The 24075-nt window shown below is 42.3% G+C and overlaps 1 protein-coding gene across 2 annotated transcripts; it reads right to left on the bottom strand.

The window, feature by feature from the left end:
• On the bottom strand, nucleotides 1-22804 carry LOC117997811 (zinc finger protein 677-like). Of its 2 annotated transcripts, none has more exons than XM_034986236.1 (4): nucleotides 22589-22804; nucleotides 17056-17147; nucleotides 15337-15463; nucleotides 1-1630 (listed from the first exon to the last, which is right to left on the bottom strand). In XM_034986236.1, exons 2-4 carry the CDS (start codon nucleotides 17068-17070, stop codon nucleotides 87-89), a joined length of 1686 nt encoding a protein of 561 aa, XP_034842127.1. In that variant the 5' UTR covers nucleotides 17071-17147; nucleotides 22589-22804; the 3' UTR covers nucleotides 1-86. The 2 variants fall into 2 exon arrangements, with proteins under 2 accessions (XP_034842127.1, XP_034842128.1); XM_034986237.1 differs by lacking the exon at nucleotides 22589-22804 and adding an exon at nucleotides 21812-22582.
• Nucleotides 22805-24075: the final 1271 nt, after the last annotated feature.

Below are 24075 nucleotides of genomic sequence, written 5' to 3'. Positions count from 1 at the left end.
TCGATCGCAGGACCTGAGCTGAAGGCAGACGCTTAACGACTGAGCCACCCAGGTGCCCCCATTTAATAAAAGTCTTACCACACACTTTATATTTGTATCTTCACTCTATGTGTATTATGGTGTTTATTGATGCTTGAGTAGTGCTTAAAGGCTTTGCCACACTCATGACATTTATAAGGTTTCTCCCCAGTATGAATTCTTTGGTGAACAGTAAGGCTTGCATTCTGACTAAAGGCCTTGTCACATACATTACATTTATAGGGTTTCTCTCCATCATGAACTCTCTTATGTTGAGTAAGATTTGAACTCCTGATAAAGGCCTTGCCACATTCATTACATTTGTAAGGTTTCTCTCCAGTATGAATTCTCTCATGACTCCAAAGGTATGACCGTGTGGTAAAATCCTTACCACACTGATTACATTTGTAAGGTTTCTCTCCAGAATGGATTCTCTTATGTTGAGCAAGATTTGAACCACTAGAAAAGGCTTTGCCACACTCACTACATTTGTAAGGCTTCTCTCCAGTATGAATTCGCTCATGACCCCAAAGCTGTGAAGGTATCATAAAATCCTTACCACATACATTACATCTAAATGGTTTCTCTCCAGTATGAATTCTCTTATGAATACAGAGATGTGAACGTGTGGCAAAATCCTTGCCACATTGATTACATTTGTAAGGTTTCTGTCCAGAATGGAAATTCTTATGTTGAGCAAGATATGAACCATCAGAAAAGGCTTTGCCACACTCGTTACATTTGTAAGGCTTCTCTCCAGTATGAATTCGCTCATGACCCCAGAGATGTGACTGTGTGGCAAAATCTTTACCACATATATTACATTTATATGTTTTCTCTCCAGCATGGATTCTCTGATGCCTTGTAAGGTTTGAGAACCTCTTAAAGGCTTTGCCACACTCATTACCTTTGTAAGGTTTCTGCTCAGAATGAACTCTTTGATGATTAGCTAAGGTTGAGCAATGGCTAAAAGCCTTCCCACACTCATTACATTTGTAAGGTTTTTCTCTTTTGGGTGTTTTCTGGTGTTGTGTCCGTAATGAAGGATGCATAAGAACCTTCCCATATTTATTAAAAATGTTGGTTTTGACACTAGAAGGAATTTTTTGAAGTGAAACTGAAGTCTTTTTGGTAGGCTTCTCAATTTGATTACTTTCATGAATTTCCTCTTGGGTCTGAAATCTCTGCAGTTCAGTCAGATGTGAATGAAAGCTTAATCCAAGTGTACTGTCCGAACAGTTTCTATACTTGCTTCCTAAATAACCTACCTTGTTTTTTAGTGCCTTACTCACTGTATCATGTTTGTAATATTCAGATGTATTTCTTCCTATGGAAACATTGTGCTTTACAGGAAAATGATTACAGAATTTATGGTGTTGTTGATGTTCTCTACAGGCGAGATTTTTGTAATGGGTTGCAGTGTCTTCTACATAATTTTTTTCTTCATAAAGCCACTGAGTCTCAAATTTGTTCACATCTTGGATTTTTCTCAAATCAAAATCCTCAAACTCATGTCTTATGTGTCTTTCCAAAATTAATGTTTGGAATAATTCTCCATTATTAATGTCTTCTTTTGGTGGTAATTCTTTGCTCACACATCTGGTAGAGATATCTGTAAGATATAAAGAATCATAGGCTTCCTATTAACCAGAGTTTGAAGATGGGGATTTTATAATGAAAAGTATTACACCAAAAACAAAACTCGTAATTACAAAGCTATTACATTTGTCAACCATTGTATGCAAATGAACAGAAACACAAAGGATAAGATTTCACAATAAAGAAAGGCTGATTACAGGTAGTTCAAATTATTTTCAGAGAAGCCTATTTATAAATGCCCTATGATCGAAAGTTACAACAGCCCTGAAAACTTCGGAATTTTCTACAGGTATCCCAAAGATCATAGCAACCTAGAGGAGGCATAAAGGTGGCTCATATTTAAAAGAAAAATACCTATCAAACTCAATTATCAAATACTTACTGTACACAACATTAAAACAAAGCTTTAAGAATAACAAAATATTCTGAATACTTGCTATAAAACTGCATCCATGTAGAAGAGGCATACTGCAATGTTAATAATAACCTGTACTTATATTCCATAATCTATGCTGCAATTATCTATTAATAATGAAAAAATAAACATGTTAGTAACCCCAGACAAATTCAGCAGTTATTAAGGAATATGTATATTTGTAAGAAATATATATAGGCATTAGAATTTTAAACAATTCACCCATAAGAAAAAAAAGAAAGAGGCTGAATTTCAGGAGAAGCACACAATATCATAAATGGAAAATATGTTGAAATCATCCATTGTGAAACAGAAGTTCTGATAAATATGTAATAGTATAGAGATTAACAGTGGGTCTCTGTGACATGGAAATGGCAAAGAAGGGAACTCCAGGAGACTCCAGCAGGAGATGAACTACCAAAAACTGTCAGAATGAACTTTATGAGAACCCTGGAAATTAATCACGGGATTCCAGCAACAAGGCACACTCTTAATCAAGAAAAAGGTAGCTGTTTTAACTTGCCCTGACTCTGTGCCCTGCATCCCAGCTAGGAAGTGGCCTTGAAGATGGCAGTGTGCAAGGGATACAGGCTTCCCAAACCTCAGGGAAGAGACGGCATCTTCAAAGAATTGTGACTGGTTATTTGTTTGTTTCTTTAATCTGCCTGCTGGCTCCCTGAAGGAGTGGCTCAAAATGCTTGCTTTCTTTGGCCTACCTCAGATCTCTACCTAAATGGAGATAATAACCAGGAGCCATTCGTCACAAATATTTAAAGGTAAGTCTAGTAGCCACTGCCACCTAGGGCAGGGATAACAATTGGCACAAACAATGGGCAAACTGAAAATCCTGAGAAAAGCATTGAGGAGTGAGGTGCACTGGGAAATAAGGCTTTGAAAATCCCCCACATATTCCAGGGACCCTAGAAGGTTGCAGGCATGCCCAGGACCAGACACAAGAGAAAAGACCGGAGAAGGCCCCAAGCGTATACCTCCAGCTGACCAGCAGATTGTGAGCAAGCAGTAGTGAAGGATAAGGCACTAAGGCACTGTTGTCTTAAACTTGTACCCTGTATGGTTCATGCACTCCCCAACACACACACACACACACACACACACACACCCTCAGCTACAAAGAGTGGAAAGTTGATTTGTGTTTGGTTCTAGCTGTTTCAGGAAATCTGCTCAATCACTAGCTGACCAATAAGTGAACCAAAGGCATCAATGGCCACACGTAACAAAGAAAATACGCCACACAAAATTTGTTGAGGGAAATAAATACGCAACAATCATAAACATAAGAAACCCTGGGAAGGAATAATATTATGATTTCCAAAGTTTCAACATTCAAAATGTCCCGTTTTCAACAAGAAGTTACAAAAGAGGCAACACAACAATAAAGCAGAACCCATACAGAAAAATAAATATTAAATAAATAACTAAAATCTGGCCCTAAGGAAGCCCAGTTTTGGACTTACTAAACACACACTTTAATTCAACTATTTTTTTTTTTTAAGATTTTATTTATTTGTTTGAGAGAGCAAGAATGAGAAAGACCACATGAGAGGGGATAGGGTCAGAGGGCAAAGCAGACTCCCTGCCGAGCAGGGAGCCCGATGCGGGACTCGATCCCGGGACTCCAGGATCATGACCTAAGCCAAAGGCAGTCACTTAACCAACTGAGCCACCCAGGCGCCCTTAATTCAACTATTTAAGCTAAAGGGAATGATGGACAAAGAATTAAAAAGCAATCAGGAAAACTGTTTAAATAAACAACAGAATATCAGTAAAGAGACAGAAGATGGAAAAAGAAACCAAACACATTCTGAAGCTGAACCCGAATTGAAATATTTCAGAAGGGCACCTAGCTGGCTCAGCTGGTTAAGCGTCTGACTTCAGCTCAGGTCATGATCTCAGGGTCCTGGGATCGAGCCCCACATTGGGCTCCCTTCTCAGCAGGGAGTCTGATTATTCCTCTCCCTCTGCCCTTTCCCACGCTCATGTTCTCCCTCTCTCAAATAAATAAATAAAATCTTAAGAAAAAAAGAGAAGAAAAATTTCATAGAGAGGTTCAATATCAGGTCTAATGAGGTGGAAGTAAGATTCAGATAACTGGTAGGGGATCAGTTGAAATTACCCTGTATGAGGAACACAAAGAAAAAGACTGAGTATAAGTGAATAGAGTCTAATGGTGCTGCAGGACAACATCATGTGGGCCAACATATGAACAATGGGAGTCCCAAAAAGAAAGGAGAAAGAGGAGGAGGCAGGATTATTGAAGAAGTATGGTAGACAATTTCTTAAATGTTAAAAGACCAGAGTCTACAAATCTAAGAACTCAGTGAATATGCAATTAAGAAAAACTGCAACAGAGATGCACACTGCAACATATCATAATCAATATGTGGAAAGACAAAGGTAAAAAAGAGAACTTTGAAAGCAGGAAGGGAGAAGCATCACATACAAAGGACGCATAATAACTTTCAGAGCTGATTTTTTAGCCAAATCATGAAGTCCAGAGACAATGGGATAAGATATTTAAAATGTTGACAGATAAGGGGGGGGGGACAAAAAAGTCAACCAATTACAACTTCCAAGATAAACAAAAGGTGAGGAAGTTCCTTATAACTAAACCACCACAACAAGAAATAAGAGGGAACACTTCTTTTTTTTCCCTCCCAGTCCCCCCAAGAATGAACACTTCTTAACTCATTCCCTGAGGCCAACATTATTCTGATACCAAACCAAAGACAGCACATGAAAAGAAAATGATAAACCAATATAACTTATTAATATAGATGCAAATATCTTCATTAACATACTGTCCAATTAAATACACAGTAGGTTAAAATTACACAACATAAACAAGTGGGACTTACTCCAAGAATTCAAGGATTGACAATTCAACATGTAAACATCTATCAATATAATAACCTAGATTAATAGTAAAAAGAAAAAAAGAAAAACCTATACAATCATCTCATTGTCTACAGAATATCTAAAAAAACCTAGAACTCTTTCATGTTAAAAACACCAGCATACTGGGGTGCCTGGGTGGCTCAGTCGTTAAGCGTCTGCCTTCGGCTCAGGTCATGATCCCAGCGTCCTGGGATCGAGCCCCACATCGGGCTCTCTGCTCTGCGGGAAGCCTGCTTCTCCCTCTCCCATTCCCTCTGCTTGTGTTCCCTCTCTCGCTGTGTCTCTCTCTGTCAAATAAATAAATAAAATCTTTAAAAAAAAAAACAAAAAACACCAGCATACTTAAAACAGAAGTGAACTTCCTCAACTTCTTAAAGGTCTATTATAAAAAACCCACAGTTCATATCATAGTCAATGGTGAAAGAGTAATACTCTCCCCCTAGGATAAGGAATACGTGATGGAATACTGACTTTTATCAATGCTATCCAACACTGTATTGCAAATTTTACCAGGACCAATAAGACAAAAAAAGAAAGAAAAAAAAATTTTAAATATACATATTGGGGAAGAAAAAGGACAATAATCTCTATGTGCCGATGACATGATACTATGTATAAAAAATTCCATAAAATACACACACACAGGGCGCCTCGGTGGCTTGGTCAGTTAAGCCTCTGCCTTCGGCTTAGGTCATGGTCCCAGGGTCCTGAGATCCAGCCCCAGGACGGGCTCCCTGCTCAGCCTGGAGCCTGCTTCTAGCTCTCTCTGCCTGCCCTTCCCTCTACTTGTGCCCTCTCTCTCTCTGTCAAATGAATAAATAAAATCTTTAAAAAAAACACACACACACAACCTACTCTAACAATGTGTCCTAATGATGTCAGGAAGATTGCAGGACACAGTATCAACACATGAAAGCAGTTGTGCCTTATAAACTATTATGAACAATCTGGGAAGGAAATGTTAAAATACTCCATATATATATAATGAAACATCCAAGAAATAAAATACCTAGAAAAAAATCTTAACACAGGCAGTGAAAGACCTGTAGACTGAAAAGCATAAAATGCTTTTGAGAGAAATTAAACACCAAAATAAATAGAAAAGACATTTCATATTTATGGGTTGGAAGATATCATATTTTTAAAGATGATAACATCTACCAAAGTGGTCTAGGTATTCTATATACACATTATGAAAATTCTAGAAACCTTCCTTGGAGAAATGGAAAACATAATCCAATACATATGGAACTGCGACAGGCCCTGAAGAGTCCAGACAATATTGAAAAAGAAGAAATCTATAATGAATAAACAGAGACACAATGCAGACTGGTAATTTCAGGGACTGGCAATAAGAAAATGTGGAGAAACTGATTTATGGGTAATGGACAGTAATTTGGAGTGATGGGAATGTTGTGCACTTAGGCAGAGGTGGTAGTTGGACAACTGGTAAATGCACTAAATGCCACTGAAATGATTCCGGGCAAGATGGCGGAGGAGTAGGGGATCCTATTTCAACCGGTCTCCTGAATTTAGCTGGATATGTATCAAACCATTCTGAGCACCTATGAAATCAGCCTGAAATATAAGAATATCTATCTGGATCTCTACAAGCAGAAAATCTCCAGCAGTCTCGAGGTATGAAGGGTGGAGCCGTTGATTCTGTGGGCAGATATCAGAAAACAAACAGAAGGGGGAGGGAGCAGCCAGGAGCTGGCACTGGGAAGGTGATAGAATGCCAGAGAACAAAAGCTCAAAAAAACGGTTTTCACTGAGCCCAACTCCCCCCTCCCCCCCACAGGGGGCACCGCAACTTTGCCCAAGCAGGGTTGCCTGAGTAACAGCACAGCAGGCCCCTCCCCCAGAAGACAGGCTGGAAGAACAAGAGGAAGACAACCCTGGGGTCCCTATAAAACAGGTGCATCTTGCTTGGGTCATGGTTAATACTTTGGACTCTGTACATTCCCTCAACCACCCTCAAAAGAATGACTAAGAGAAGGAACCCACAACAAAGAAAAGAATCAGAGACTATGGCCTCTGCCCAGACCTAATGGATATGTATATCAGCAAGATGTCAGAGACAGACTTCAGAGTAGCAATTATGAAGTTGATAACAAGACTTGAGAAAAATATTAGTGACAATATAGAATCTCTAAGGGCAGAAATGAGATCTAATCAGGCCGAACTTAAAAATGCTATGAATGAGATGCAGTCTAAACTGGATACTCTGGCAGCTAGGGTAAATGAGACAGAAGAACGAATTAGTGAGCCAGAAGATAAGATGATAGAAAAGAAAGAAGCTGAGGAGGCCTGGGATAAACTCCTGAAATCCCAAGAGATCAGACTGAGAGAGATTATTGATGCCATGAAATGTTCCAATGTCAGAATTACTGGGATCCCTGAGGGGGTGGAAAGAGAGAGAGGACTAGAAGATATATGTGAGCAAATCATGGCTGAGAACTTCCCTAATCTGGGGAATGAAACAAACATTCATGTCCAAGAGGCAGAGAGGACCACTCCCAAGATCAAACAGAACAGATCAGCGCCTCAACATATAATAGGAAAACTCGCAAATCTTAGAACCAAGGAAACAATCCTGAAAGAAGCTAGGGGGAAGAGATTTCTTACATACACAGGGAGGAACATCAGAATAATGTCAGACCTGTCCACAGAGACCTGGCAAGCCAGAAAGGGCTGGCAAGACATATTCAGGGTACTAAATGAGAAGAACATGCAGCCAAGGATACTTTATCCAGCAAGGCTGTCATTCAGAATGGATGGAGAGACAAGGAGCTGCCAGGACCGGCAGAAACTGAAAGAGTATGTGACCGCCAAGCCAGCCCTGCAAGAAAGGGGGGGTCTATAAAAGAAGAAAGAACCCAAGAGTAGTCTAGACCAGAAATTTACAGAGACAATTTATAGAAACAGGGACTTCACAGGCAACAGGATGGCACTAAAATCATATCTTTCAATAATCACTCTCAACGTGAATGGCCTAAATGCTCCCATGAAACAGCACAGGGTTGCAGACTGGATAAAAAGACATGACCCATCCATATGCTGTCTACAAGAGACTCATTCTGAACCTAAAGATACATCTCACTGAGAGTGAGAACCATTTTTCATGCCAACAGACCTCAAATGAAAGCTGGGGTAGCAATTCTCATGTCAGAAAAATTAAGATTTTAACCTAAAGACTGTAGTAAGAGATACAGAGGAACACTATATCATTCTTAAAGGGTCTATCCAACAAGAAGATCTAACAGTTGTAAATATCTATGCCCCCAACATGGGAGCAGGCAACTACATAAGCCAACTGTTAACCAAAATAAAGGAGACCTCAACACTCCACTCTCAGCAATAAAGAGATCTAAGCAGAAGATCAACAAAGAAACAAGATATTTGAATGACAAATTGGACCAGATGGATCTCATAGATATATACAGAACATTCCACCCTAAAACAACAGAATACTCATCCTTCTTGAACATACATGGAACTTTCTCCAGAATAGACCACATACTGGGTCACAAATCAGGTCTCAATCAATACCAAAAGATTGAGATTATTCCCTGCATATTTTCAGACCACAGTGCTTTGAAATAATTTGGAAGGAATTCAACACTTGGAAGCTAAAGACCATCCTGCTTAAGAATGTTTGGATCAACCAGAAAATTAAAGAAGAACTTAAACAATTCATGGAAACCAATGAGAACGAAAACACATTGGTCCAAAACTTATGTAATACTGCAAAGGTGGTCCTAAGGGGGAAATACATAGCCATCCAAGCCTCACTCAAAAAAGTAGAAAAATCCCAAATGCACAAGCTAACCTTACACCTAAAGGAACTGGAGAAGAAAAAGCAAATAAAACCTAAACCAAGCAGGAGAAGAGAAATAATTGAGATGAGAGCAGAGATCAATGAAATAGAAACCAGAAAAACAGTAGAGCAGGTCAATGAAACTAGAAGCTGGTTCTTTGAAAGAATTAACAGATCAATAAACCTGTGGCCAGACTCATCCAAAAGAAAAGAGAAAGAACCGAAATTAATAAAATTATGAATGAAAGGGGAGAGATCACAACTAACACCAAGGAAATAGAAACCATTATTAGAAATTATTATCAGCAACTATATGCCAATAAATTAAGTAACCTGGAAGAAATGGATGCCTTCCTGGAAAGTTATAAATGACCAAGACTGAAACAGAAAGAAATTGACAATCTGAACAGACCAATAACCAGTAGCATAATTGAAGCAGTGATCAAAAACCTCCCAAAAAACAAGAGCCCAGGGCCAGATGGATTCCCAGGGGAATACTACCAAACATTTAAAGAAGAAACAGCACCTATTCTGCTGACACTGTTTCAAAAAAATAGAAACAGAAGGAAAACTTCCAAACTCATTCTGAGGCCAGCATTACCTTGATCCCAAAACCAGGCAAATACCCCATCAAAAAGGAGAATTACAGACCAATGTCCCTAATGAATATGGATGCCAAGATACTCAACAAGATCCTAGCCAACAGTACTTTAAAAGGATTATCCATCACAACCAGGTGGGATTTAATCCTGGGATGCAAGGGTGGTTGAGTATTTGCAAATCAATCAGTGTGATAGAACATATTAATAATAGAAAAGAACCATATGGTCCTCTCAATTGATGCAGAAAAAGCATTTGACAAAATACAGCATCCTTTCCTGATTAAAACTCTTCAGAGTGTAGGGATGGGGGAACATTCCTCAAGTTCACAAAAACCATCTATGAAAAGCCCACAGTGAATATCATTCTCAATGAGGAAAAGCTGAGAGCTTTTTCCTTAAGATCAGGAACACCACAAGGATGCCCACTCTCACCACTATTGCTCAACATAGTAGTAGAAGTCCTAGCAACAGCAATCAGACAACAAAAAGAAATTAAAGGTATTCAAATTGGCAAAGAAGAAGTCAAACTCTCTCTCTTCCCAGATGACATGATACTCTATGTGGAAAACCAAAAAGACTCCACCCCCAAATTACTAGAACTCATACAGCAATTCAGTAATATGGCAGGGTACAAAAATCAATGCACAGAAATCAGTTGCTTTCCTATACACTAACAACGTAACTGTAGAAAGAGAAATTAGGGAATTGATTCCATTTACAATAACACCAAAAACCATAAGATACCTTGGAATAAACCTAACCAAAGAGGTAAAGTATCTGTACCCTAGAAACTACAGAACACTTATGAAAGAAATTGAAAACACAAAAAGATGGAAAAACATTCCATGCTCATGGATCAGAAGAATAAACATTGTGAAAATGTCTATGCTGCCCAGAGCAATCTATTCTTTCAATGCCGTCCCAATCAAAATACCAATGGCATTTTTCAAAGTGCTGGAACAAACAATCCTAAAATTTGTATGGAACCAGAAAAGACCCCAAATCATTGAAAAAGAAAAACAAAGCTGGGGGCATCACATTGCCTGATTTCAGGCTGTATTACAAAGCTGTGATCACCAAGACAGCATGGTGCTGACACAGAAGCAGACACATGGATCAATGGAACTGAATAGAGAGCCCAGATATGGACCCTCAACTCTATGGTCAACTAATCTTCAACAAATCAGGGAAAAATATGCAATGGAAAAAAGACAGTCTTTTCAATAAATGATGCTGGGAAAATTGGACAGCTATATACAGAAGAATGAAACTCGAACATTCCCTTACACCATACACAAAGATAAACTCTAAATGGATGAAAGACCTCAATGAGAGACAGGAATCCATCCAAATCCTAGAGGAGAACACAGGCAGTAACCTCTTCGACCTCAGCCACAGCAAATTCTTTCAGGACATGTCTCCAAAGGCAAGGGAAACAAAGGCAAAAATGAACTTCTGGGACTTCATCAAGATAAAATCTTCTGCACAGCAAAGGAAACAATCAACAAAACTAAGAGGCAACCCACGGAATGGGAGAAGATATTTGCAAATGACATTACAGATAAAGGGCTGGTATCCAAGATCTATAAAGAACTTCTCAAACTCAACACCCAAAAAACAAATAACCAGTCAAAAAATGGGCAGAAGACATGGATACACACTTCTCTGAAGAAGACATAGAAATGGCTAACAGACACATGAAAAAATGTTCAACATCATTAGGCATCAGGAAATTCAAATCAAAACCACATTGAGATACCACCTTACACCAGTTAGAATGGCAAAAATTAACAAGACAGGAAACAACAAATGTTGGAGAGGATGTGGAGAAAGGGGAAACCTCTTACACTGTTGGTGGGAATGCAAGTTGGTACATGCACTTTGGAAAACAGTATGGAGGTTCCTCAAACAGTTAAAAATAGAGCTCCCCTATGACCCAGCAATTGCACTCCTGGGTATTTACCCCAAAGGTACAGATGTAGTGAAAAGAAGGGCCATATGCACCCCAATGTTCATAGCAGCAATGTCCACAATAGCCAAACTGTGAAAGAAGCCAAGATGCCCTTCAAAAGACGAATGGATAAAGAAGATGTGATTCATATATACAATGGAATATTACTCAGCCATCAGAAAGGATGCATACGCACTATTTGCATCAACAAGGATGGAACTAGAGGGGTGGAACATAAGGAATAGCACGGAGGAAACTGGGGGGAAGGAAGGGAAAACTGAAAGGGGAGAAGTCAGAGGGAGAGATGAACCATGAGACACTATGGTCTCGGGAAACAATCTGAGGGTTTCAGAGGGGAGGTGGGTGGGGGATGAGTGATGGTTATTAAGGAAAGTACGTGTTGCAAAGAGCACTGGGTGTTATACACAAATAATGAATCATGGAACACTACATCAAAAACTAATGATGCACTGTATGGTGACTAACATAACATAATTTAAAAAAATAAAACATAAATGGTTAATTTTATGTCATGTGAATTCCAGTTTGATTAAAAGTTCATTTTTTTAAAATTTTTTTTTTAAAGATTTTATTTATTTGACAGAGATAGCGAGAGCAGAAACACAAGGAGAGGGAGTCGGAGAGAGAGAATCAGGCTTCCCACCGAGCCAGGAGCCCAATGTGGGACTCGATCCCAGGACCCTGGGATCATGACCTGAGTCGAAGGCAGACACTTCACGACTGAGACACCCAGGCGCCCTAAAAGTTCATTTTTTAAATAACTAAAAATGTGAGTGATTAATTTCACAGTAGATTTAAAAAATAGGTATTTTCTGATTTTAATATGTTAAAATTTTGAAGCTAAGTCTGCTTATATTATGTAGAAATAACAGTTTCTCTTAGGCTGGCTGCCTCTAATTACCTGAAATTCTGTTACTGAATCTCTCAACATAGTTTCACACACGAAACGGACATGAGGTGAGGGGTGTTACTGTCATATGGATTTGTAAACATAAAGTTATCATGAATAAATAAAAATTAATGTCCAGTTGCCCAAATTAATAAATCCTGACTTCACAAAGATTACCAGGAGACTATATACAACCTTAAGGGTCATATGACCAAGATCAAGGAATAATTTCTAAGGCGTTATTATCAGTAGCACTTAAGGGCAGAAACAATATTTTCCAGTGCCATAAGATCCATGTGCAGAGGTGGTCAACATAAGAAACAGTAATAGTAAGACTATAAAACACCTGAGAACATAACAGTCTTCATGGGTTATGAATAAAAGGATTTCCAGAACTTTACACATTTGGTGGAAAACTGCATCAAAAGTCATAGTGACGTAAAGTACATGAAATGTAAGAAATTGGCTATGTTTCTATAAAATAAACTTAGATATTTAGGTATTAGTTTAGCATACCAAGAGTTACATGGTGAATCTGGATACGGAAATGATATAACAATAAAGCATCTGAATTGAACTTTAAAATATCTCTATAAAATTCATATAAAACCTAACAAGTCATGTTTAGTAAACTTAAGATATACTATAGAAAAACCAAAATATAAAAGAAATTATTAATGAATTTCTTTGTATATTTCTGAGGTTGAACACAGTCACTTCATAACAAAAGCATATTCTCAAGATACCCAATATGCTCAATTTTAAAAATCCAAATTCATTCCAATGAGAAAGGTATTCGTCAATAAGCAGGTATTAACTCAAGAAAAACAGATATAGGAAAGATATCTATGATTTTATTTTCACCAAATTCCAGATAAAGGTTTTTGGACTAAGACTGCTCCTCCATATCCCTTAGTACTCAGGAAGCAAATCTTGTAAAATACATGAAACAACATTCATTCCCTGATCAAACAGTCCCACAAATTACAGGTATAAAACAAAGAACACTGATGAGTGTCATCAAAAACACATAATCAATATTCAAATACATATATAACAAGTTCATTTGTAATACATGGAACCCTGCAGATCAAAGGAACTTTCAACTACAGAAATGCAGTAGAATTCAATAAGGTAGGCATCATGAACTCATAAATTCCCTTAACACAATAAATCAACATCTTATTTGTTGAAGAAGGAACAATGGCACACACATGGAATGAACACTGTTGCATGAATGATAGTTTGGTCAGCAGTCTCACAGATGAGGATATGAAGGCAGACATTTTTCTCCCTAGAATAAATTCCTGAACTTATTCACGCCAAATTAAGGGGGATGATCCTTACAGTACTCCATCAACATTGCCACAATGTCCTCAAGACACACTTTGGTGACACACCAAAAACCGGAAGGACAACTGGAGCCATAAGCCAGGCTCTCATGCTACACTCAATGTCAGCATCCTGGACCATGCTGACCACACTACTCAGATGCTTCAGGGCCCACGTCTCTACTTAGCAGGATGATGCTCTGACATCTAAATGTATGTGTTCTCCATCCAGAATGTTCTTCTACCCAGTAAAATTCCTCCTGGCAGAGTTCACCACAGTGCCCAGTTGTCCAAAATATGAGGATAAAATTTCAGATGCTAAGGAACTGTATTTCAGAACCAAGAAAATTTCACAGGCAACACCATACAAACTTAAGAGACCAGGAAATCAGGGACAGCCAAGGGTTTCCCACACTCCCAGACTAAGGAGGAGCTACAAGAGGGAGACAAAGACAGGAAATTAAGGAAGGGGGTCTGATGTTGTGGGATGTTCAAACAGGCCTAGGGTCTGCCTACGGACTCCAGGCTGAGGGCCCAAAGCCTGAGATACAGTCCCCTTGAAAGACTGGGAATCAAAGGTTTTCCCCACCCTCTCTATATATAGCACTGCTGAATAGCAATCTCAAAACACCCTTCTATTCCCAGTAAACATGCTCCTGAAGGGCGAAAGTGGAAATGAGGATATGGTAGAGGCACGGAATAGGCAGAGGGCCTGAGACAGGCCATGCTCCTGCCTGGAGTCCCAGATGCAGAAGAGCAGCCGATGTTCCCATCATGACAGGTCACTCAGCACATGAAATGGGATGCAAGCTGGAGAAGGCCTGCAGTCAGGACGAAGGGGAGCTTCAGATCAGATCTGTGTGGACTGAGTAGGGAAGGAGAGGCTAAGGAAGGAAGAATACCCCTTACAAAGAGCCCTTCATGTGCTCGCCAAGGTTGAACCAGTAAAGGGCCCTGGGGGGGCAGAGAACAGCATGTCTGGGTCATGTTAAATACTGCCCTTGTCGCTACAAGAGCAGCAGAACCACCAAGGAGGGCAGGAAACACACACATACAAAGAAGAGAGTGAAGGAGAGGGAGAACAACAAGTTCCTTTGAGAGCCCATGAGAAATCAACTCTTCTTTTCCAACCACCTCTCCTATCCGGGGAGAATGTTCCCAATGACATTTCTGGAAGTCACTTTCTCTCTGCCATCTATCCCTACTTGTGTTCACATCTTTGACACCTTCCCACCCACCTGGGCTTTGTTGCTTGTTTTACCCCACTCTTAGCATTTCAGAGCAAGTACTCTCCACAGTGGAGATAATATTCAGCTCAGAAAGAGATTCCTGCTGATATGGAAAACAGCAGATGATGTCCTGGGGTTTTCCCAGTCCTTTGTCAGCTGAGACCAAGGACATTCATTACAGGCGGGTCTAGAATAGCATTTCACAAATTTGTTCAGTGACATTCTTCTTCCTAATGCTTGAATGTTTGATATATACAGATATCCAGCTCTCTTCCCACAACGACCAAATCAAAATTACGGGTGTAAAACCAGGGGATGTGGTATTTTAAAGTTTTGACATAAGGTCTTGTTCCTTCTAGCACCACCACTACCTGCATGATCATCTGCGTTTAAAATCCAGACCCCACATTGGGAAGCTTTTCATTTCTGAATCAGCAGGGCTTCAATTTCAGTCAAGCAGGAAAGGGGTTCCCAAGAAATCCCCAAGAAAAACACAAAGATACACCAGAGCAGTACCCAACCTCTGTAGGGAAACTAATCCTCACCCAGGAAGACCAGGTTCCTGTAGTTCTCCACCATCACGTCCCTGTACAAGGCCCTCTGAGCAGGGTCCAGGCACTCCCACTCCTCCTGAGAGAATTCTATGGCCACATCCCTGAAGGTCAAGCGTCCCTGAAATGAAAGCACATTTCACCAAGAGGCCATAAGAAGAGTACTTATTTCACAAAAATGAGAGGAGGAAAGAGGTAGAAGGGTCAATTAGACAGAAATAAATAATCAGATAAATATATTAAAGATAATTTTGAGCAATATGGATTTGTTCCACTTTTCCATCAGGGAATTTCCATCAGCTAAACTACTGAATTTTATAATACTATGCCAGGTAAAACAGACAAATGAAAAAACGTCAACAAATGGTAGACTATATGTAGGTTCTAAATAGTATGTTGTATACGCCACATGACAGCTAATTTCTACATAAGCTAGAGCATGAATTAGGTCTTCAGGGATGACCAAATGCATAGCAGTGTCAATGAAGGATGAAAACTGGAAAAATGGAAGCTGATGAGAACCAAGCGGACTAAAAGTTTTGAACACTCCCCATATGGTAAGCATTACTCTAATGCTTTGCAAGTGTTAACTTGTTTAAAGACATAGCATCCCATTAAATTAGTATTTGTTCCCATCTTACACAGGACCCAACTCTGTCACACACACTCTAAGGAATGTGCCTCTGGTCAAACAGGTAATAAATGGCGGAGCCTGCACCTGAACCAAGTGGTCAGGCTTTAGGATAGAACTCGCAGCAATCAGAGAGTAAAGTAATAGATACAACAGTAAAAGTCTGTTGACAGAGCGTTTTCTAATGGAGAAAACATGAAACAAGTTCAAGGTTGAAACATAAGCCTGGATAAAAGGTCAACATATCTGCATGCACACACACATGCATAAACATAGTTAGTATTCTTACTGCTATTTATTTATTTATTTATGTGATGGTGTAGAAAAAATTTAAGGCCATGAAAAATATTTCAAACAGGGTGCCTGGTGGCTCAGTTGGTTAAGCGACTGCCTTCGGCTCAGGTCATGATCCTGGAGTCCCTGGATCGAGTCCCGCATCGGCTCCCTGCTCGGCAGGGAGTCTGCTTCTCCCTCTGACCCTCCCGACCCTCCCCCTTCTCATGTGCTCTCTCTCTCAGTCTCTCTCTCTCAAATAAATAAATAAAATCTTAAAAAAAAAAAAATTTCAAACATACTTTCAAAGTTAAAATAAAATTTATTTACGAAATGATGACATCTTTTTACATACTATAGGCTCCTGCCCATACACATGTGTGCATACGTAAACACACACTGAAAGTAACTGAAATCAAAGCTGGAGTCTCTAAATGACATCTATTTTTAGAATAAATCTTCATTATCTCTCATTTTTTACTCATGTGCATTTCAGTATTTCTGGTACAATAAATGTGAATAAATTGTATTAAATGGAAATAAAATTGTCAATGTTATTCTATTTAGTCTGCTTACAAAAACAACCCTGCAAAAAATTTTTTTAACATAACATTTAACTTCGATCTCCATTAAATAGATATATGGAAATGTATGAGCTGGAATCTGCAGGCAGATAGAGGGGCTGAGGGCAGGTCCTGGGGTGAGCATGAGCAAACATGTCAGGAGGGACACTTCAGAGTGTGAGAAGCCCAGCCACGTGGAGGTGAGGACACAAGATGACAGAACAAGGAACTGAGATATGACTTTACCTGAGAATGAGTCATTCCTGACTCTCTGGGCTTTCCTCCTCTCCCTCCTCTGGGCTTCTCTGCCAGGCAAGATGGGTCTTGAGACGTCAATCCTGAGTGTCAAATATATGCTGTTTAGAACTTGGTCAACATACACCTTCCTGTACCACAACCACACACACAGGGAGATCCCCCCGCTCTGCTGCCCACTGCCACAGGAGGGATTCAGGCACAGTGTACTGCTACATGGAGACCAGCAAGTGAGTGTTGTGACCTCTTCCTGCAGAATTCACTCCCCTCCTGGGGAAGCACACACGAGCTGCAGCAGTGGGGATCTGGGCTGCACTAACCCTCCCTTTAAAGTCACAGACCCGCCCTGATAACACTCCATGTAGAGAACACACCCCCTCACCTCTCTCGAGATCAGGGGCTGCTTTTAGTTCTCATTAATGGATGAGCTGGAGTCCTGGTGCCCAATGCTGGATATAGATTAGAATCAGCTGGGGCACTTTCAAAACCACTGAGGCTGAGCCCCATAACCCCAAACACAAGAAGAGAAATCTCTGGGGACTGGGCACAGGAGGAATGTGCAAAATGCCTCACAATCCCATGGGAAGTCAGGGTGGAGCACCAGAGGAGACCAGCCCAGCACCCCACCCACCTGTGGCTCTGCTCCCTCCTAGGGCCCTGTCCCCATATCCAGACAGTGGAAGAGCAAGGAGCAGAGAGACCCATGCAGAGCAGGCATTACACGCCAGAGTGGGACGCTCGTGTGAGGCTGGAATGGGACATGGCAGTGTCCCAATGGGCCATCAGAGATGGCCCCACGAGAAGGTGATATCACAACCAATACCTAGTGCACCACCTGCATTTGAAGAGTCAGAGAATTCTAGACAGAGGGACCACCCTTGGGAAAGCCCTGGGGCAGTGCTGACCCTGGCCTCAAGAACAGCAAAGACATCTGTGGGCCTCAATCCCAGTGAGGGAGGAGGAGACAAGCAGGGGATCAGGTCACAGAAATAGATCAGGAATGTCCAGCCATGGTCTTCAGACAATGTTCTCCTCCAACTCAAGTGAATTTTGGAAGCCCTGTACTCTCTTTTTTTTTTTTCTTTTCCACTCCTTAAGGGAAAACACACATGGATAATGTAATATACCGTATATTCTGAAAATATGCTGTGTATTTTGATGGTCACCAAAGCTCCAGGAAGATGGCACTGCTCTTTTCTGGGAGGTGGAGGACTGCAAGGAACACAACTGGAGGAGTTCAGGAGGTCATGTTTGGACACCGTAGGTGGAGATGTCCCAGCAGAGATGTCAAGGAGACAAGTGGACAACACAAACCGTTCAGGGCAGAGGTCTAAGATGGAGTGTGAATCTGGGAGACCCCTAGGTATTTAAAGCAATGATATATGGTCACATGGAAAGTCACCGGGTATAGAGAAGAGAAGAGGTCCATGACTATTCTGTGGGGTGCTCTTCCAATCAGAGAGCAGGGAGTTAAGGAAAAATCAGCAGAGGATGGAGAGAAGAAAATTGAAACAGACGCACCGATGATAGATAAGATTGTTCATAGCCATGAAAAAACATGTTTAAAGTAAGGAGTGATCACTGTTCAACATGTTGCTGATCAAAGACAGTGAATTAACCAGGAGATTTAGAAAATGTAAAAATACCTGATCACTTTCCTGTTTACAATTTCTTTGGGTATGTACCCACCATAATTCTATGTTTATTTTTTTAAAGAAATCACTAACTTTTTTTTATGGGAATGCACCATTTACAGTGCTTGGGGCAGTGCACAATACTTTTAGTTTCACCCCATTCTCCAGGGCTTGTTCTTTTCTGAGCCGTACCCCTTTTTTGAATATAGTCACACAACTGGGTATGAAGCAGTATCGCCCTGTGGTTTTGATGTGCAGTCCCCTAATGATTAGGATCATTGAGCATGTTTGCATGAGCTTATTGGCCATCCATCTGTGTATCTTTTCTGAAGAAATGTCTATTGTGGTCTTTTGCCTACTTTTTTACCATTTACCTATTTTTCTTTTGTTGTCTTGCTTTCCACTGTCATACCCAGGAGTCTGGATTTTTTTTATGCGGGTGATGGGAAGCCAATGGAGAATTAAATGCTGGGAACTGACATGATCTGACTTCAGATTTACTCTATGTAAATTTATTCTCTGGGGTGCCTGGGTGGCTCAGTCGTTAAGCGTCTGCCTTCGGCTCAGGTCATGATCCCAGGGTCCTGGGATCGAGCCCCACATTGGGCTCCCTGCTCTGTGGGGAGCCTGCTTCTCTCTCTCCCACTCCCCCTGCTTGTGTTCCCTCTCTCTGTGTGTCTGTCAAATAAATAAATAAATAAAATCTTTAAAAAAAAAATAGATGTCATTTATTCCCTTATTCTCTGGCTCTGAGCTACGCCTTGCCTCTTTCCTCACAGTATTTTTTGTTGTTGTTGGGCTAGGACCAACTTAATCTTCTAATTACAACTGGTAACCCTCCAGCAGAAAAATGCCACACAGACACACATGCAAAATTTCAATCACTTTAGGGATCATGGTCACTCAGATTTCCTGCTCTTGTACTTCATCTCCATGACTGAGGCCTAAGAGGGAAGCCTTTTCACAAGTTACCTTGAGAACATCTGAGTTCAGTGAGAACTGCATGTAACTGGAATTTTGAAAGGGTGGCCTAAATGAAGCATGGGGCACTTTGTCTTTATCCTTATCATCTCAACTCCTTTTCAAAAATTCAAAGATCAGGGTGCCTGGCTGGCTCAGTAGGTACAGCATGAGACTCTATCTCAGGATTGGGAGATCAAGCCCCACACTGGGTGTGGAGCTCACTTAAATAAGTAAGTTAAGTAAGTAAGTAAATAAAAATAAATAAAGTGCACTCCTTAAAATAAAAAATAACATTAGAAAAGAAAAATTCCAGGATCATCCAAAATATGCCTGACCAAAAGAAACTTCTTTTGTTGTTTTAATCAATGGGGAAATATTTATTTATTTTTAAAGATTCCACTTACTTATATGAGAGAGAGAGCAAGCAAGGAGAGGGAGGGAGAGGGAGAAGCAGACTCCCCGCTGAGGAGGGAGCCCAAGATGGGGCTAGATCTCAGGATCCCAGGATCATGACCTGAGTGGAAGGCAGAGGCCCAGCTAGCCGACTGACCCACCCAGGTGCCCCATCAATGGGGAAATATTTTAAACATATAAAATGATAAACACAGAGATTTAGTACTGAACACTTTGAAAGAGGATCAGCTACAGAAGTAAGCTCTGAGCATATTAACTTACCATGAATAGGTCAGTTCTACTGGAACAAAGTTCAGAGTCAATCCAGCCCACCTTCAATATGTTCATACAATGGACCTGAGGGACCTGAAGGGACATCTCCTTTGGAGCTGACACCTCACTAAGTAGACAAATGACATCAAGGAAGAAGAGACCCTGTGGAATATTACACTAACTTACTAAACTAGGTTGTGACTGTTAAGATTATGGGCACCCTTACCAGATTCACACTGAAATAGTCCAGAGTTATTTACTAACTACCAAACAATGTTCCAATATATGATGATGAGTAGAAAGAATGCAAGGGTTCTCACCTGAATTACATACAATATATTTTTTAAAAAACCAGGTTGGAATTTTTTTAAAAATCTAGTATCTAACGGGGTCAAAGCTTTTATTGGTTGACTGAGAGGGAGAGAGAATTCCAAGCAGACTCCATCCCCAGTGCAAAGCCCTGGCTGGGGATGGATCTCACAACCCTGAGATCATGACCTGAGCTGATATCAAGAGTTAGATGCTTAACTGACTGAGCCACCCAAGCAATGCTTGGGGGTCAAAGCTTTTAACATTATGCAACTACCTAATATTTAGAAAAGAATCATAAGAGCTGGTTTAAGATTTTACCAAAACTTATTGCAGAAGTTAATGATTATTTACAGAATAGCAAATATCCAATACACTAACATTTACCTCAATTTGGCTTAAAAAATGAATTAAATGCAAGAGACGTAGAAAGAAAAAGTAAATCCATTTCAAAGAAAAAGAAGCACTTTTAATATTGCTTTAAAAATCATCATGCAAGGAGCGATTCAGGAATTTCTAGTTCTAGTCCATCTCCCCATAGGATCTCAGGATAAGAGGGTGACCCATAAATGACTGACACAGGTCTCTCCCCTCTCTCTGGCTGATTAAGGGTTGCAAATGCAAGCTATCTTATGATGCTAATAATTATAAAATGCACAAGCCTTATACACAGTTTTGTAATTCTCTTTCTCAACTGTCCAATTCAAACGAGCAAATTTAAAGTTAAATACATTATGGAGACACAGGTCACTGCATCACAACTGAATCACCCATGACTCATTAACCACCACTCACCCAGATCTGCCTTCCCCTTCTTTCTCCCCCGAAAGGATTTGTCTATTACTCTGTTCATGTCTTTCTCTTTCCTGATTCTCTCCACTGTTTCTCCTTTCCTGTGATTCCCCTGTCTCCTCCCTCGCTTTCTCCCCTTTTCTCTCTTCCTTTCCCTACACCTACACTTTCCGGGGAACTCCTGAGACCTCTTCCACCTCCCCTCACTCTTTGAGCCCCAGCTTCCCGACTGCTCCGATCTCCGTCAATTTCGGCCTCTCTCCCCGCCCCGCCCCCATCTGTGTCCTGGGCTCCCCCAGTTCCGTCCCCTCCGCCCCGACTCACTGGCGCCCCCTCTGGCTAAGCTCTCGCACCGCTGTGTCCCTCCGGGCGGTCATCCCTACCGATCGCAGGCTCACAACCATTTCCTCCCCGCTGTCTGCGCGAAGCACCTCGCCCTGTTGCCCCACTTCCGATAACCAGGGCCCCGACTGTTCCGCTCCCCTTCTTCTGGAGCGCCTCCCTTTCCTCCACGTTTCGCTCTTTTCCTTTCTCCGCTTGCGACCTTCCTGAGTTACTGTCTTCGCTCCCACGGCCTCACTGGCAGGTCCCTCCCGCAGCCTCTCTCTTGCCGTCTCTTCACGGGCCGTCTCACGGGTCTTTCCTCCGCCGTTCTCTCTCTCGGGCTCCCCCTCTCTCCCTCGCCGGCCGCTGCCCGGGCCTTCCTTCTGCAGGCACGGCTTCCACGAGGCCCCCCATCCTCGCGGCGGGGAGGGGACGGGCTCCGTGACTCCCCGCGATCTTCCGCCCGAAAGCCCGCACCGAGGACGGCGCCGTCCCCGGGCATCGGTCCTCTCACTGCACGCGGGGCTGCACGGGGGGGATCTCAGCAGGGCGGCGGGGTCTGCGCGATCCCAGGGCCAGGGGGAGACTCCGCGCCTCTCTGGGCCGAGCCGGGCACTCGCCCATCTCCCCGGACCCCCACGGCGCGGGTGCGAGCGGTGCCCAGGGACGGCGTGGAGCAAGGAGACAACGCGGCAGGCGGCGTCTGAAGGCCCGAGGGCCGGGAGACCACAGGCGGGGACCGACTCCGAAAGATGGGGACCTGAACGCACCGGGACCCCCGCGCCGGCAGCGCCGCTCGCAGGGCTCCGAGCGTCTCTCCGCGACGCCCTACTTACCGCGGTGGGAGGCGGGGCTGAGGCGACTCTAACGTGCGCGGAGACCCCAGCCCCAGGGGTGCAGGCCTGGGGACTGAGACGCTCACGTAGAAAAGAGAAAGTTCAAAACCCTCAGAGGCCAATTTGACGTTCGCTCCCTGCCAGCTGCTTCCGGGTCGGTGAAAAGCTGCGCTTGCGCGCCGGGGGAACGGCGGGATTGGGCAGGGCCCGCGGAGAGTGCTTCCGGTAATGAGCGGGGTGCGAACAGTGGCCTCGCTCTGACGCACACCGCCTGTGGGCGGGGCTGGGGCGAGGCCCAGATATTGCGCTTCCGGCAATAGGGGAACTCACGCCCTGCCCACACCTTGGCCCTAAACCCAGGGGGCAGGATGGGGCGGAGCTATGGAAGAGCGCTTCCGGTAATGGGAGTGAAACTGAAATGTCCCGCGGAGCCAAGATGTTGTGAGGGCGGGGCCAGGCGGAAACTGGGCGGAGAATTTCCGGCACTTGCCGAGTCGTCAGGTTTGCCCTAGCTAGGATTTCCGGAGAGAGGCCAGGACCCCTCAGCGGGGTGGGCGGGGCCTGGCTTCTTCTGGGGCCCGCCCCCAGGTCGTGTCTTTCTTGGAATTTCTAGTTTCTATTTCTTTTGCGTCCAGTGGGACGGGAGTACTTCCTGCCAATTTAAGTTCATGTTTTGAACAGTGAGGTAAAGATTGGAGTTGTGCAGTGAAATAAGTCAAACAGAGAAAGACATGTATCATATGATCTCACTGATATGAGGAATTCTTAATTGCAGGAAACAAACAGGGTTGTTGGAGTGGGGGGTGGGGTGGGAGGGATGGGGTGACTGGGTGATGGACACTGGGGAGGGTATGTGCTCTGGTAAGTGCTGTGAATTGTGCAAGACTGTTGAATCTCAGATCTGTACCTCTGAAACAAATAATGCAATATATGTTAAGAAAAAAAAGAAGAAGAAGAAGAAGGTAGCGGGAGGGGAAGAATGAAGCAGGGGAAATCGGAGGGGTAGACGAACCATGAGAGACGATAGACTCTGAAAAACAAACTGAGGGTTCTAGAGGGGAGGGGGGTGGGAGGATGGGTTAGCCTGGTGGTGGGTGTTGAGGAGGGCACGTTCTGCATGGAGCACTGGGTGTTATGCACAAACAATGAATCATGGAACACTTCATCTAAAACTAATGATGTAATGTATGGGGATTAACATAAGAATAAAAAAAAGAAGATTGGAGTTGCGCAGGACACGTGTGTTGAAAGTTAACATGGTTACATTTTAAGGGTGAAAGTGGCTTTCCTTAAAAACTGTTGTGAGGGGCGCCTGGGTGGCTCAGTCATTAAGCGTCTGCCTTTGGCTCAGGTCATGATCCCAAAGTCCTGGGATCAGCCCCACATCGGGCTCCCTCCTCGGCGGGAAGCCTGTGTCTCCCTCTCCCACTCCCGCTGCTTATGTTCCTGCTCTCGCTGTCTCTGTCTCTGTCAAATAAATAAGTAAA

This window comes from Mirounga leonina, unplaced genomic scaffold, assembly GCF_011800145.1.
Source record: "Mirounga leonina isolate KUSES-001 unplaced genomic scaffold, KU_Mleo_1.0 Mir_376, whole genome shotgun sequence".
Taxonomy (NCBI): Eukaryota; Metazoa; Chordata; class Mammalia; order Carnivora; family Phocidae; genus Mirounga; species Mirounga leonina.
The sequence above is the reverse complement of the archived record's forward strand: the minus strand, read 5'-3'. Positions and strand labels throughout refer to the sequence as shown.